This window comes from Apostichopus japonicus, chromosome 23, assembly GCF_037975245.1.
Source record: "Apostichopus japonicus isolate 1M-3 chromosome 23, ASM3797524v1, whole genome shotgun sequence".
Lineage (NCBI taxonomy): Eukaryota > Metazoa > Echinodermata > Holothuroidea > Aspidochirotida > Stichopodidae > Apostichopus > Apostichopus japonicus.
This window is the reverse complement of record NC_092583.1, coordinates 2,769,449-2,785,260: the sequence shown is the minus strand read 5'-3', so window position 1 is coordinate 2,785,260 and position 15,812 is coordinate 2,769,449. Positions and strand designations below refer to the sequence as shown.

At 34.2% G+C, this 15,812-nt stretch overlaps 2 protein-coding genes across 5 annotated transcripts in view; one reads left to right on the top strand and one right to left on the bottom strand.

Moving 5' to 3' along the window:
- Positions 1-8,697, top strand: part of LOC139964873 (uncharacterized) — a 27,281-nt gene extending 18,584 nt beyond the window's left edge. For all 3 annotated transcript variants that reach the window (XM_071966933.1, XM_071966931.1, XM_071966932.1), the window contains exon 5: positions 1,196-8,697. The gene's annotated coding sequence lies outside the window, so the exon portion shown is untranslated. The remainder of the gene's footprint in view (positions 1-1,195) is intronic.
- On the bottom strand, positions 5,181-15,681 carry LOC139964876 (LETM1 domain-containing protein 1-like). Of its 2 annotated transcripts, none has more exons than XM_071966935.1 (8): positions 15,482-15,681; positions 14,758-14,960; positions 14,233-14,348; positions 13,221-13,303; positions 12,004-12,280; positions 11,422-11,577; positions 10,792-10,888; positions 5,181-9,867 (listed from the first exon to the last, which is right to left on the bottom strand). In XM_071966935.1, exons 1-8 carry the CDS (start codon positions 15,646-15,648, stop codon positions 9,815-9,817), a joined length of 1,152 nt encoding a protein of 383 aa, XP_071823036.1. In that variant the 5' UTR covers positions 15,649-15,681; the 3' UTR covers positions 5,181-9,814. The 2 variants fall into 2 exon arrangements, with proteins under 2 accessions (XP_071823036.1, XP_071823037.1); XM_071966936.1 differs by having other exon boundaries at positions 14,758-14,954; positions 15,482-15,680.
- Between the last annotated feature and the right edge of the window lie 131 nt (positions 15,682-15,812).

The following is a 15,812-nucleotide window of genomic DNA, read 5'->3' as shown; positions in this document are numbered from 1 at the left end:
TGTGTGGACATAATTAAGATCTTATTTTTAGCTTCCACAAATAGCGATTTATAATCTTTACCTTAAGTAATAATATCTTAATTTCAATACCAGGTAGATGTTTGCAATCTGAGCAAATTTTAAAGTGGCTGGAATAAGATTTTATTCTGGTATTGTTGTTGATCACCTATTAGGAGTCTTTCAAATATTTTTAACAATTCCTTACGGTACTGTAGTGAGGAAATGTGAAACGAGGAGATGGAAGGGGGGGGGGGAGTAGGATAGGCATCAAGGGTCATAGGAAAAGTAGTAAAAGGTTACACATGACCACAGGTGAAAATCAAACATGTTGTTTATCATTCACAGTAAATTGTTGCCATGTCTTAAAAATCTTGTCTGTCAATGATGTGCACTCTTTGGAGAGATACCACCTTTGAAGTTTAAACCTTTGATAGACTTTTGATATTGGTCTGGCACTGTGCCAAGAAGAAAAGCTGCAGCAGCTGCAATATCCTCTGCAGCCAGCCTCAATCAGTATCAAAGAATAGAGATTATCTTGATGACCAGCAATGGCTGTCGTGTGAAACTGCACAGCGCAAACTAATGCTAAGGGAGGAGGGAGGGGGGCTGCAGCATCATGCAGCCAGGCTGCACAGGACTCTATGATGTCCCGTGCAGCCTGGCTGCATGATGCTGCAGCCCCCCCCAGCCCCCTCCCTTAGCATCCTACTATAGACATGATGCCTTACACAGGCAAAAATTCATACTGTTGGAATCAGTATTTGATCTAATATTTGTTCACTTGTGTGCTGTATATACTGTAACAGTTAATGTGCCACAGGGCATATCAGTAGTTATCTCCCTAAATTCAAATGGTTTTTGTCCCTTTCATCCATTAGTAGCATCATATTTTCTCTTAACATTTTTCAACTGTTTTCTGTAACTGGTAAATCCCATTATGTGTAGAAACATACATAAATTTTGCTACAGTGTGATGGTACCACACACTCAAGCGAGACAAAATTGGTCGTGGCTGAGTCTGTAAGCTTTTCAAGGTTTTGTCTGTATTAGATAAGGATAATAGACATTCATATACTAAATTACTGTAAGTGATGCACATTTATGCTGGTGGTATTTTTGTATGGGGCATCTGTTATAATAATTTTCATTTGTTTTTAATGTTTTTAATTTTTTAATTCATATTTTATTTTTGCAGGTTTAATCATGTGCCAACTTTCATCATGCCTTACTTGCCAGTCGATTGTAACATGGACAACTGAAATTACAGCTGGATTGCTGCAGCGTGATCACATCTCATTTACATCTCATTAACATCTCATTTACATATTGCCAATACTACGTCTGGAATGCCTAGAATGTGAGGCACCTTCTGTGGTTTTAAGATAAGTCTTTTTACAAGGTCTCACTTTGCCAGCTCAGATTGCCCAAAGATTCTTCTTTAGCTTCTAAGTATTAACCTCGAAAAATAAATATCTCAACCTTGTTTTTAATTCCTTCACTACACTGACACGTTCGAAACCCATCAAAGTGCATCATAGTTCATTCTTGGTGTTATTCTGTCTAGATTAATCTGTCTATCTAGAATCTCAAAGTTTTGAATTTTTTTTTTTTTTCCTCCACCAAATTTCCTTCTTTCTTTTTTCCATCAAGTGTTCACCTAAAATTCTCAAAGCCTCACTCACTCTACAACAATTTTAAAGCATAAATTTAGAGCATAAATTTCATAAAACATGAATATTTTTAGGTAGCTAAGTTTTGCATTTATGATTCAAGGTAGAAGTTGTATCGTCATGACACTGGTGAGGCTCATTAGCACCTTGTTGGACAATAACATTCCATACCAGTATGTTGAAGTAAATCCAGAGAAAAATTTTAAACCATTTTCACAATTTCAGAGAGGAAGTGCTGCAGCTACTGTTTTTATTATATTTTATTATAATAACTTATATTATAATTTATTTTATAATTGTTCATATAATTATAATATTGGTTATAGTTATAATATTGATTATAATAAATATAAATAAATTTATATGTATATATATATATGCTTATGTATATATATATATATATATATATATATATATATATATATATATATATATATATATATATATATATGTATGTGTATATATATATATATATATATATATATATTGTGTGCTGTACTGCTCTATATATAAAATGTTGTCATGGTTACATGGCCACAGTCACGTTGTTAGGGGACTGGGGGTGTCAGTCTAGCACTGGTTTTTTTTCTATGTTTGGTTATTCTGCACAGGTTCTTTCCTGTGTTAGTTTCCTTAGCAAAGTCTATTTGGGTTTGTTTGTGCTCGTTTAAATTACTTAATTTCACCCAATACTATTTTGTATTCTCATCATCACTTAAATAGTTCATTTTGGACTCTCCTGCTAAAGCAACAATACTTGAAACGAGCATAAGGGACACCGCAATTTTGGTAAATACTACAAAAAATTTCGAAGCAAAACCAGGAAATCTGTGCGACACAAAATAGTTCTGTATATCATGAATGGTCATTAGATCATTAATGAGGATCATCCAAATTATTGTAGCCATGTTGATCCCTTTGACATTTGAAGGGCCATCCAAAAAATGAAGGAAAACTACAGGCATTATTGTTGTCGAAATGACACACAGTTACAAAGCCAAGTCATATAAGTACAACTTAAAAAGTGGAAGGAAAGAGGTAATCATTGAAATAGGTAATTAACGAAGAGAGGTTATCAAGGAGTTAATTAAGATCAGATAGGTAATCATGAGTGGAGACAATCAGTGTATATGTTGTCGTTGATAGTAATAACCAGCTGGCAATGTGCAACCACCCAAAATTGGAGATCATATCAACTTTTGACTTGTCAAATTGATTGATCCCCTTGAAATAAAAAAATTGCTCATTTCTGGTCTGTTTGCGAGAAAAATTACTTTCGTCTTTAGTTGTCTAGAAATGCTCTCGAATCATGAGTGTAAAAAAAAATACTGTGAAATTTTTCATTTTCAGTTGAAAACAGTCTTGATTTTTGTCTGTTTAGGATGCAGTACTGTTTTTTTTAGCTCTATATGAAACTCTCTACCCCTCCCCCACCCCTTATCTCCTAGTTTGAAATTGGCAGGTGGATTGCTAAAATAAAATAATATAACATATAAAGTAGGCCTTTCACCATGGTGATGTCATTGGTTGCCGTAGTAATCATCTAGACAACCACCTGCCCAGTTTTTTGTTGGCTTTCTGATTTCCGATAATGAAAACTCATGAATATTTGCATCTATAAATACTCCAAATTTGAATGCACAGCCTGAAGTCAGCACTTAACTATTCCTAATAACATATCTTCATATGCTAGCAACACAACATGTGTTTGAACATTAAATATTGAAGGATTTCCAGATTACTCTGTTTCGGAAAAGAAATACTCACTACATGAAGCCGGTAGATATTTCTATCGTCGATGTGTTATCGAATACGATGACAAACTATGTACAGGAAGTGCCATCAATTTATCATAAACGAGAGGCAAAACCCAACCATCATTTGTAACATCCAGGCTGGATAATTAAAATAAGATCTCATCGGTTTACCACCAATAGATATCTCGAGACTTCGGCGAAGACAAGATTCTGCAGCTTGTTTCGTCTCCCCTCACACGAAAAAACAAGAGCAAATCACATCGGCTCTTCAAGATCTTCATTGGTTAATACCAGTTGAATACCATCCTCACTTATAAGGTTCTCAACTTCATGACGTCTGACTATCTAACCGAACTAGTCAATCCTTGTGTCCCTTTCTCGTGTGATCTTGCCAATCTTTCCAAGATCTCTTGTGGTTGTTCGAACCAGTACTTACGGTCTAAGAGCTTTTTCAAATGCCGCTCCCCGTCTTTGGAACAATATCCTCAGTGATATTCGTCGTTCTTCTTCCCATAACTCAAAACCAAACTAAAATGTTACCTGTTTGAAATTGATTTTCAATTTTTAATTTCATTTTTCTCTTACTTGCGTTATGTATCGTTAATGCACGACTTCTTGAAAATCAGTTACGAAAAGAATCTTGTCGTTGTCGTTCATTGGAAAATATGCCGTTTTTAGTCTTGATTCTAGAGTATGTAGGAATGTGATATAACATGGTATCTACTAAACGAGAGAATAACCATGGATGCCTCAAAAAGGTCAGGCTATTAAACTGGATAAATCTTGCCATCCACCACTTGGAAGAAAAAGGCACTTGCATCTTTCTGCCATTTTAAACAGTACCCCACTGAGGCTGAAAATTCCAAAAAGTCTATCACAAATTGAAAGGGGAAAAAAAGGAATTGTGAAGTCATACCTGTAGCTTGTTAAATATTTGAAAAATGCACCCTACATTTATGATGATATTTCATTGGTTTATCCGCATTTCAACATCAAGTCGATTTCGTCTGTAAAGTGCCGAAATCTTCTTTTTCCGTCATCTATATGTCGTTGTACAGTGTTTAAGAACTGGTAACAAGTCTAATTGTTTTAGTCATGAATATGGTGCTGAAATCTTTTGTCTCTTATTACAGCAGTGGTCAGTAAAAAGTAATCTAATTTGGGACATCCTTCCCATGCACAAATTTTTTGTTTTTTCCTACTCTTTTTTTTGTTGGAAATGAATAGTTTTGTATAAATTTATTTGTCAGGAAGAGACCTCTTGCAACATACTCAGTATTGTCTTGAAAGATAAATCATCGTAAAGTGGTCAATCAGTAATCAACATGATCAGATTTTTGCGAGATTTTTGTGAGAACATCTCAACAATGCTCTTTTACCAACGTTATGTCGGAAGAAGGGTAGTTGCGACCTCTGTAACCTTCATCAACTACATTAATGTTTTCCCACATTTATTGTTTGCTTTAAAATCATTAAACATTCTACAGTATTATGTGAATATGTTGATAATTATAAGTGTTCATCATAACGTTTTGAAAGTATCAGTAATCGTATCGATTTCGCTTAATATGTTGTGTGTTTCATTGCAGCGAATGAGAGACGAGTTACGGGAGCATTTCTGCGATAATATCCTCCCCCCAAGTCGATATTCTGGAAAGCAGAATTTCAACTTAGTAGAGGTTGTTTTATAATCATCCATATGGGAAGAGTAGGAAATATTAGTTTTCTCTCTCCCCTGTAAAAGTTATATTTATTTTTATTGGGGGGGGGGATTTATATTTTTGCCAACCGTCAAAACTCTGTTGCGATGTTTCTGTTTATTCTTGCTATTTATTGTCTTCTTGCTTGTATTTATTATTTCAACACTTGCCATTTGTAGGGACAATTGCATAGTACCTTGGTATTGCTTTAGATACTAATGCAGTTTTCTTTCATTCAGATAATTAACAAAATTAAAAAACATTATTGTAGAAGTGACTCTAACCATTACCATTGTCTTATTTGGAAGGGAAAAAAAGGAGTTATTCTAAGCCACCCCCTCCTTCGCCTTCCTATTCCAGCAATTGGCTGTGAAACATAGAAATTGTGTTTTCAAAAGATATTTATTTTTGCTCTTTATGTGTGTGCAGTAAAGATAGATGAAGACTTAAACAAGTTTGAAATCATCACATATTAACTTGTGCTTAAAGTTTTCTTTTTTTTTTTAAGTTATTGACAGAGTTGGTAGTTTCTATATATTGGTGCTAGAAGAATAATGTTCTTTGTTTAACTAAATACTGTTATTGCTTTCAGTGAGAAGCTCTTTAGCTGTCACTCATAAACAATGGAAACATAAATGATACACAGTTGGAAGTAGAAGAGTTTCAACTCCTAGTGGCATTATGACATCGTACAATGAATGAAGCGGCGCTTCCTTTCCCGGACGTCTTTTGAAAGTGGTTGTGTCTGAAATGTTGAGGAAGATGTGCTATTCATCTTACCCAATTGTTTACATTCTAAAGGTGAAGGTAATGGTTGTTTTGGATCATTATATAGGCTAGATTTTCACCAAAGTTTACAGTTGTTCAAGTTGTCCAATAATCTGCATTAGTCTTAAGCTGACATAGTCTTTTGAACAAAGTAAACAGAATTTGAAAACAAAATTAAAAAAAGTTGTATTCTGAAAAGACACTAGTTTTTTAATGTTCAAGAAATTCAAAGTTAAAAGACTATTAAACACTTGAGCAAAAAAGGTGACAAAAATTTGAGGAATAAGTAATGCATTCATTGCCAAACAGACTCTTGTTTATTCTTACGATTCAGGACTTTCGGATATAATGAATTCACTTTTTACATCTTGCTGGGTTAAAGCCTTGTTAGAGGCCTGTTGTAATAATATGTTTTATCTTGCCACTGTTAAAAACGAAACATCTCAGTTACTTTGAGTACAAAGCCACAGTGCAAGTTGAATCAAGTTTATAAATACAGAAAAGGAGGTGGTCAGATAAAAAGAGATCCATTTAATCAACTTCTGTTTCTATCTGGGACCAATTTTCTGTCCCCACCATTATAGAGTTTTTTTTTTCCATTTTCAGTCAGAGAGTTGATTGAAAAAAGAAAAGAAAAAAAACTTTTTACTCTAAATCATAGTTGAAGCAACAAATTCTGATTCTTCTATCCGAATAATATCGTGAACAGTAAATCAATGTTGTTTTTTTTAGAACGCTAGACATCTATCGTTTTTTTTTATATCTGTCGTTGTATGTTTCACTTCAATATTTCTCTAGAATCTAGAAAATGTCTGAAATTACAATTTTTTATCCAAAATTTGTTATAGATGCCAACTTTTTTACACAAGCTGGTATTGTGAAGGAGATACAATCTGTGTGCTACATTGTATGTTTGTTACTCTTTTTCTCAGAGGTTTATCGATCATGCTAAATACCATTTTTTCTTTATCATTTTATTTTTAACTGTTATATTAATTTAATTGTTCAGCATTGTGTGTAGGCTTAAAAACCTTGTGTGCAAAAAACAAAAATACCAAGAGGTTCTGTACTTTATTTCAATATGTTTTATGTATTTTTGTATGTTTTTTGTCAGATATTGTGTGAAATCCTGAAAGCCATGATTTCATGTTCAGCAGTTTCAGCATTTGTAGTGGTTCATCACTGTGAATGGGCTGTAATCCAGTCAGAAAACCCATCCAGGACATTGCCATTGGGTAGATTTTTGTTTGTTTTAAAAAAAAAAATTCTTTAGCTTATCCATCTCATTAAATTATGAAGCTACAATTTGATTAAAAGTCACTGTGGCTTATGCTAGCAGCATATTACAGCCTTTTCCTGGTAACATGAAAGCTACCAGGAACTTTTAAGATACATAAAATCACTCACTGTTAGCTAGCTGTTTACCCAGGTTGCTAATATTGTTGTCTGTTTAGCCATGTTTCCTCGGGTGCATACTTCACCCACTGTTGTGTTTAATGGCTAGACTTTTACCCAGGCTTGGCTCGCTAGATATGTAAGCAAGCTTTATTACTAATGTTATTGTTTTACACAAACTTGACTGGATAGATGCATCAACATTTTCCAACTCCCAACAATTTCAAATATATATACATATATATACACACATGCACATACACACACATGTGTTGTGTATGAACATTGTTTACTACAAAACTTGTTTTGTAAACAAAAATTGTTTACTACAAAACAAAAGTTGTTTGGTCACTTTAAATTTCAGCACCTAACATCAGAGTTATGAGTGAGTAGTTCTAGCTTAGCATCACAACATTGCAGTTCTCCTGTTATTTGATGACACTGCAAAAATTAGTTTAGATTTCCACCTTCTTAAGTGACATCTGCTAACTGTCTCTTTTTTATATATAAACCCCTCCGACCAACTCGTTATTTTCTATTTTAAATGAAGCTTTATGTTATCTCTGACTAGGAAGAGTATTTAAAGGAACATTTCAAGAGAGGCTTTTCATTTTTCACAGTATCTCTGAAGTAATTTTTTTCTCACTCCTGCCAAAGTTAACCTCGGTTTGAAATATTTAATCTGACGTCCAGATCGATTCTTAAGTTAATATTCATGTTAGTCCTTGCGTTACATAAATGTTGTCATTTTTAATCTCTAATTCTAGTAAATCCAGTCGTTTTCTGTTTTAAAACCTCTCAATGTGTTGTTTTAGAAAACGGATAACCCTTGTTCCGCAACATTTTTGATTATTTATGATTTGTTTCATCACATAATATTACAAGGTGTACAAGACATATTAACACTTTGCATTCTGTACAATCGCAGAAAACAAACTTGCAAGGACTTTTGAAAGAAGCTTGTCCAAGTTTTGATTCGTTTTCAAATGGTTTCTGCACCGAGTAAACCATCTCATTTCAGAGAAGTTTGGTCCGGGAGTGTATTAATTTTCCGATTTAGAGTCCATAGTCGTATGCGCTGACCGTTATTTATTTTCACATTTTATATAAACGCCACTTCTGCGGACTGATAATATTTATTAGAAAACATTTCTGATAAAAACGGGATTGTCTCTTGTACACATTCACAATTTTTATCTGTGTATTGAAGTTCCCTCTTCTACTAGCGGCTTTTATGTAATACCTAGTCATAGACCAAATATGAAGACTTTCTTTCTCATATTGAAGGAAGAAGTCGATTTCTTATTTCAGTATACGTTGGTTGTATTTCTGTGTAGTAGTTCATAGTGTCAAAGTGTGAGATGCATATGAGAAAAAATTTACAAGAAAATAAAATAAATCATCTTATATACAATGTTTGTGTTTTCTTTTTCATTGATATCGAGTTACATTATTGCTAGTGTTTTAATAATAATGGAATGTTGTCGTTGAAGAACTTGTTGAATTGTTCCACGTCAACTGTGGTAATATCCATCAGCATATTTCTGATGTTACTCCTCATTGGCAAACCTTATTGAATTAATGTTGATAAGAAAAGATCTTTTATAGATTACAAGATGTAATAGCCAGAAAAAAAAACCCAGAAAAAAAAAAGAAATTATATTTTGTTTTCAAACAGTAATTTATATTGATACTGTATATAAACATTCATAAGACTTCTTGTTTCATATGAAACTGCATTTTTTTTCAAATTGATAACATGCTTTCAAAAAGCAAAAAGTAAGAAAAAGATATTTAACCTTTTTAAGGTTAAAATGGAAGTACTATGAATATAAAGCAAATTGCAACGAGATATAATGCGGTACGGACTGAGGCTACGATAAACATGCAAATATCATGCAGATATCATGATATCATGCAGATTTAGACCCTTGAAGAAAGTAGAAGGTAGATGAAAAGTGCTCTTGGACACCTAATATTTAAGTTAATATACCTTATTTCAAGGTGGCACTTAAATTACCACATACATCCTAAAAAATTGAACCCATGAATATTACCAGCATTGTACAGGAGGTAAATTTTATATGCATGCTATGTGTCAAGTCTAAACCCTGATACCATCCACCACCGTTAACTTGCCCTTTTTTTTATTGAATTGGAACAGTTTGAATTTATCTAACTCACTGTTCAAGAGAAGGTAGGGAGGTTATGTACCTAGTAGTATCCTCTGATTAGATTCATTTTTCCACCAAAAAATATCGCAACAGGTACGATGATGAAATTTACCAATAAAAGTCACGAATTTCCAAAACCAAACATTTCATCAAATTTTGTTAGACATAAAGATTTTCTGCATTGGGTTAAATGGTTACTCCCATAGTGTGTTGGGGTGTCTGCTTTTGTGCGATCATTTAAACTGGTACTGTACATTTAGAAATGTTCCACTAGTGGAACCCTTCAGCACACTGGGCCCAGTAAATCATCCGATCCAAGGAGAGCCTATACCCCAAGAGTTTTGTCACATCTATAACTGCTTCTTAAACAATGGAAGATGAAGATATAACGACTGTTCAGAATCTAACAAAAGAAGAAGAAAAAAACAATGAAAATAGAGATGGTTGTTTATAGTCAATTCATCTACAGGGAAAAATTAGCTATTCAAATTTTGGTGTAACAGTTTTGAAGGTTTTGAAATTCATCTCAAAATATTTTCAAAGAATTTCATCACAAAATATTGTGGTTCCTCTGTACAAACAAAACATGCAATACATCTTTTGGGGACTTGTATAGCAATTTGAACATTTTGAAGAGCTTTTTGCGATGGAATATTGACAAGAAAAAAATCCCTGATCTGTATTTAACATTCATAATTAGGCCCATATATAACTGAAAGCAAGTCAAATGATGTTTTCTTACTAGCTTAATATTTACGTAAGTCTTCATATAACAATTCTTTCTTCTTGCTTTCGTTTTATGCAAAGTTAAGAACATCCAGAGATGAGTGCTTCTGGCTATTTTCAGTTCGACAGCAGTTTGCGGTGAAAATATTCTCATCGTGCATTCACTAAGTGGTTAGTGTTTAAGAGTATACTACTTCTATACACAGGGTACTATGTCAATATTATATATACTACTCTATCGAGTTGTGAGAAGTGTAAGGCACTATCAAATATATGTGTGAATGGTCAAGCCAGCAAGTAGAACAAACAAGAAATACATTAACTTTTTGAAAGACAGATTCTTGGATGAGCCAGTCAAAAAAAAAGTGTCACTATATATATGTAGGAAATATGAAATAAATCTTAAAATGAGTATTTATGACTTGGAAAGAGTTGATATCTTCTTTTCAAGCTGTATTTAACACACATTGCCTGCCTGCGTGTGTCGTGACACGACCCCACCCGACGCGGACACTAGTAAACGTGGAAACAAATCGTGAATTCAAAATGTGAAAAGTGAATTGTTCAATCCAAAATGCACTTTGACTGTACGAAACTTTACCTTTCAGTACTGCAGATGTCTCCAGCCAAGAGTTGAGGTAGACATGCATTGTTGCAGGAGATGCATCGCTCGTATCAAACACTCGTTGATAACACAACTGTGGAACGGCAAAGGATAAATAATTAAATATCTCATATTTTGGGATTTTTTATCAAATCAGATTGATATTTTCCACTTTATACTTATAGGCGATCTACTTTGATTTTATGAAAAAATCCAAGCAATCAAAGTAAGTGATTAAAAGAATAGTCCAGGTAAAACTTTCTTTTTGATATGTTACAGAGGAACATAATCTACGCATTCTGGTGAAATTTGCAGTCAATTCCTATTTACAGTTTTGAGATATTGACAGTTGATGTTGCCACCTTTCCTACCAAAAGTGAACTTGGAGCAAACAGGTGTGATGTCATTGTTGCACACTGATAAATAATGTTTTGTTTTTCCTTTGAAAAAACAAAACATTATTTGTCAGTGTAAATAGGAATTGACTGCAAATTTCACCAGAATGCTTAGATTATGTTCCTCTTTAACATGTAAATAATATTGAAAGCAAACACAGAAAAAACAAAAACGAAGAAAACAACCAAATAGATTAAACAGTTTACAAAACACATGGTTTAAGGTTCTCACCTTTTTCAGGTCTTGTTCTTCGATCATAATCAAGCCATCTCTCCTCAGGGCAAAATCAATTGCTTGCAGCACAGAGCACTTTCCAGCGAGTCTTGTACGAAGCATGGATGAAGGCAGCATAAGGGTAAGTAGAGAATGCAGCTTACACAAAGCTACCTGGGAATGCAAGAATTGGCATAAGACTCTTACATATATGATAAGAAAAAAAAATTCAGAAAAGAATTAGGTTAGCAGAAGATGCTCAAACCAGGTTCCCAAGGAACCAAAAACATGCAGATCCGAAGGTAAAATCCAAAGTCTGCAAGAATATTCTTGGCACTTTGTTGTGGTAGAATGATAAGGAGGGGCTTTGACAGGAAGAGGGTTTACAGTGCTAAAAGGGTTACCGTTTCACTCTAGGCACGGTAGAGCGAAGAGTGATGAGGCTTTGGGGAGACAGGTGAGCAAGAAGCAAAGTATATATTGTATGAACAAAACTCTTAATTTTGCATAATTTTTATATTATTTAATATTATATTATATTGACAATAATCAATGTTTGGCCAATATTTTACGACATTTTCAGGTCACAAGGTCACTCACCAAGTGTTTCCTGGGTAACTCTTCGAGTCGTAACTGTTTCTCAAAAAGATGGCGCAGCCTCAACACTTCCTGGACTTCCATGCCAGGACACTTCTCCATCAATGACGAGTTGTCTGATACGAGGGAACCAGCTGGAGGGTGCACTGTCTCCTCTTTTATGAGACTCCAAATGGTTTCTTCCTGAAGACGTTTCCTCTTCAAAGACTTGCTTTGAAATTGTGATAACTGTTCTTTATTTAAAAAGTGGTCGGACAAAAATTGTCTCGGGAAAGTAAATCTGCAAAATTAAGATGATTAAGGTAAATTAGGTCAACTCTCACATGGGAAACTGTTTCGGAGTTGGATCAGAGATCGTAGCTGTAAGTAATAGTCGGCCATTCTTCCCACAGCATCTGATTAATTACATTAAAATAAAATTTAGAGTGGAAAATGTCTGAAAAAAAATATGTATAAATTATTTCCTTTTATTAAGTAATAGACTACAATTTTTTTCCCAACTCCTAGGACTAACAGCTGGTAGAGAAGTAACAGTTTTATTTTCTTGATGTATTTGATGCTGCACGTTGAGTGGGTTTACCACAGTGTCCAGGTACACCATAGAATGGCTAGAGGTTAGATAACATACCACAAGTTGTAATCTGTTATTTCTGCCATTAAAATCTCAAGAGGGATCTTTAAAGCGGTTTGTTGATGAAAACATATAGAATTTATACTTTCAGTTTGTGGGGCATGAAACTTGTCTTCATTGGCTTAAACAGTTCATAACTTGCAAATCAACAACAAAGTGAATGGGTTGTAGCATAGGCACAGAGATCTTTTACTCTTCTAGCATGGATCCAGGAAGGATGTTCCAACCCCACAGAAAAACAATTAAAACTAGTAATTAGCACAACCTTGCATGTAGACTTAATTATCGATCTACTTTAAAGCCTAACTATGCCTCAGAATGAACCTTTTCATTTCTAATGTTTCTTTTAACTTTTTTTGGGTGAGGACCACCAGATCTCCCTGCATGGGAGACATCTTCATTGACCCCAGAGCCACACCCCTTCCTTTTTGAAACTCCTCGATCTGAGTCTGCCCTTTGTTAGATTGATGGTTCTTCAAGTTTGTGTGAATAAAATATTGCTTGGTCAGAATGAATAAAACAAAATCACCATCTTCAAATGAACATTCATTAGAGCCTGATTATTGATTGCATGAAATGTTGAACTCACATGAGAGGTAACATCACATAGAAGGCAAATGGCAACCATGTGACAATCATAGTCGGAATAACCTTTCCCATGTCTCTTGTAACCTGTTAATACAAGATCAAACAAATCATAATAATAAAACAATTTTACAATTACTGTTTATTGTTAATTTTTGGATAAGACAAACAATGTAATAATTTCTCTAATCTGCTGGATGTGGTCAGGGAATGATGCCATATCACACACAATCATTTTTATTGATTTATATTTGAAAATGTTTGGATTGTATTTTACCATTGTAAATATTTCTACCACATTCTATTTCCTGCTGCATTCCCTCACTGGGTAATTAATCCATTGTTCTATACAAAACAAAACATATAATTACAGCTATTTCTTGTCTCCTATTGAATAACAATACCATTTCTTATGGATACAATAGCAGACTAGGCCTATTAAGTGCCTCTAGTATGAATATATTGTAGGCCTGGAATAGATATTTGTTTCAAAAAGAAGCAATGTGATTCTCTGGACCAGTAAAACAACTGAGAGTTAAAAAAATATTATTTATAGCTAAACCATTTGTTCACTATTTAGCATATTTGGATAAGACAGCCAGTTTAACAAACAATGTATACATCATGTTCATTTGCAGGAAACACTGTAACACATTTAGGGAATAATTAAGAGTTAGAATTTTGTGTAGCAGTTTGGAAAGCTCTTTAACTAACTACTGTATGTCTCTTATAAAATACTATGGGCCCTGTGTACAAAACTGTTACAATGTACATCTTTGCAATTGTACATTGCAATCTGCCTATTTTGCGTAGCTTTGCCATTTTGTGATGCGATACTGGATAAATTATTCGCTGATATTACATGCATCCACTTACTTTCAATTATGAATTTAATTAATTTAAGTACCTGATGTTCATTCATAATTGACCGCTTGACTTTTCCACTCCAGAGAAAGAATCGGGAGAGAGTGGGGAGGGTATAGGACACAGAGTGATATAATGAGACATCTACGTACCTTGTCCTTTATGTAAATATCTCTCCAGGGTAAATCCTGTAATGTTAGATTCTCTTCCCTCATTCTACCTCTTAGCCTGTACACAAACCTTACATCTGTGATGAAGGCTTTACCACCTGCAGAAACCAAAATAAACTCGCTTGTAAATGTGACATTAGGAATAAAAATCCTAAACATGATTTGCTGTTACAGAATATTACTTTACTGTGGTGGTCAATACTACAATACAATGATATATTTTTTCATATATTGGGCATGTCCTATCCTGATGATATATTAATGACTAATCTCAAACAATACTTAATTAGCAGAATCATTTATCATAGACCAGTAAAACAAATTCACAATATAAGTTTGCAGAATTGTTTATGTTGTATGTGTGTGACCTGTTAGTTCCAAATTGACAGTTTACTCTATGTAGGCTATTTGGTCACAAAAATGTACTAGAACAATTCCTGGAATTACTTTACTGAAATGATGATGCTGGGATATTGCTTTCGTTTATGTTGTGACACCTATACTTACCATCAATAAACTGTCTATATAAGCCATGTAGCTTTGGTGATATTCTGTAAAGAATTTTCTCTGAGAGTTCTCCACCCTTTTGTACCAGCCGAACAATAGCCCATTTGGAAGTCGCAGATGATGGCGAGGATGAGTAACATTGTGTGAGCTGGGCTAAGTTATACTTATAGCCTGGATATTTCCAGTTTTGTAGCTTCCTGTAGCTGTTGAAATATTTGTTTGAAATAATGTTGTGTTTGAGAAAATTAATACAGCAAAAATAAGAATGAATTATAAATGTTTGGCATGATTGGGTAAATAAGCACCAATGAAGTGCTTATTCATCCGACGATCTGGGAAATATGTAAGAGCGCCATTATTATTGAACTGATGATCAGGTAAATAAACTGCACAAAAGCAACGCAAATTGAAACGATGATAGGGTAAATAAACAAGAGAGCAATCCTTGACTTTATTGAATCGAAGGGCTGGTGAAAAGCTCCTGTCAACTAGTCCTAAACTTGTTTTCAAAAATGTCATCACAATTTCATATTTACAGCGTCAACTACCGTACAGTGTTTATCAATATCAGTGTTGTTCCATTTTTACAGTAGGCTACAGTATGGGCCTGCAATTGCACTAACCATATTATGTTCTGTTACACTAGTAGTAATAGGCCTAACGATAGTGTAACTGTTATTTACGTTAGTAAATTATGCCTTTTTGCTACCATTCGATGTTTTACCTGGATTGTTGGTAATCAGGCGATGAACAAATGTTCTTACTATTGCAAGCATTCCTACAGCACAACAAAGGTAATATAAAACGATTTGTTGTCTTGTAAGGTGATTTTAAAACGTTGGCTTTTATGATAAAGAGAGAAGCTCTGAGTGGGCTAATGGAGGCCGCCATCTTGAAAGCGACGCGACTACGGTTCAAATCATCGGCGTATATATAAATCTGGACCGACTACGACATGCTCAAGAAACCTACCACCCACAGAGGGTCATGTGACGTGCGCTTTGTAGCACTCAACTCTTGTAGTGCTCCTTGAATGCGTATTCTGCAACAACTAA

Coding starts and splice junctions, on each gene's coding strand:
- LOC139964876 (XM_071966935.1), bottom strand. CDS start 15,648: ATGGCGGCCTCCATTAGCCCACTCAGAGCTTCTCTCTTTATCATAAAA. Junction 12,281..13,220: donor TATGTGATGTTACCTCTCAT/GTGAGTTCAACA, acceptor TTAATTTTGCAG/ATTTACTTTCCCGAGACAAT. Junction 11,578..12,003: donor AGTTACCCAGGAAACACTTG/GTGAGTGACCTT, acceptor TTGCATTCCCAG/GTAGCTTTGTGTAAGCTGCA.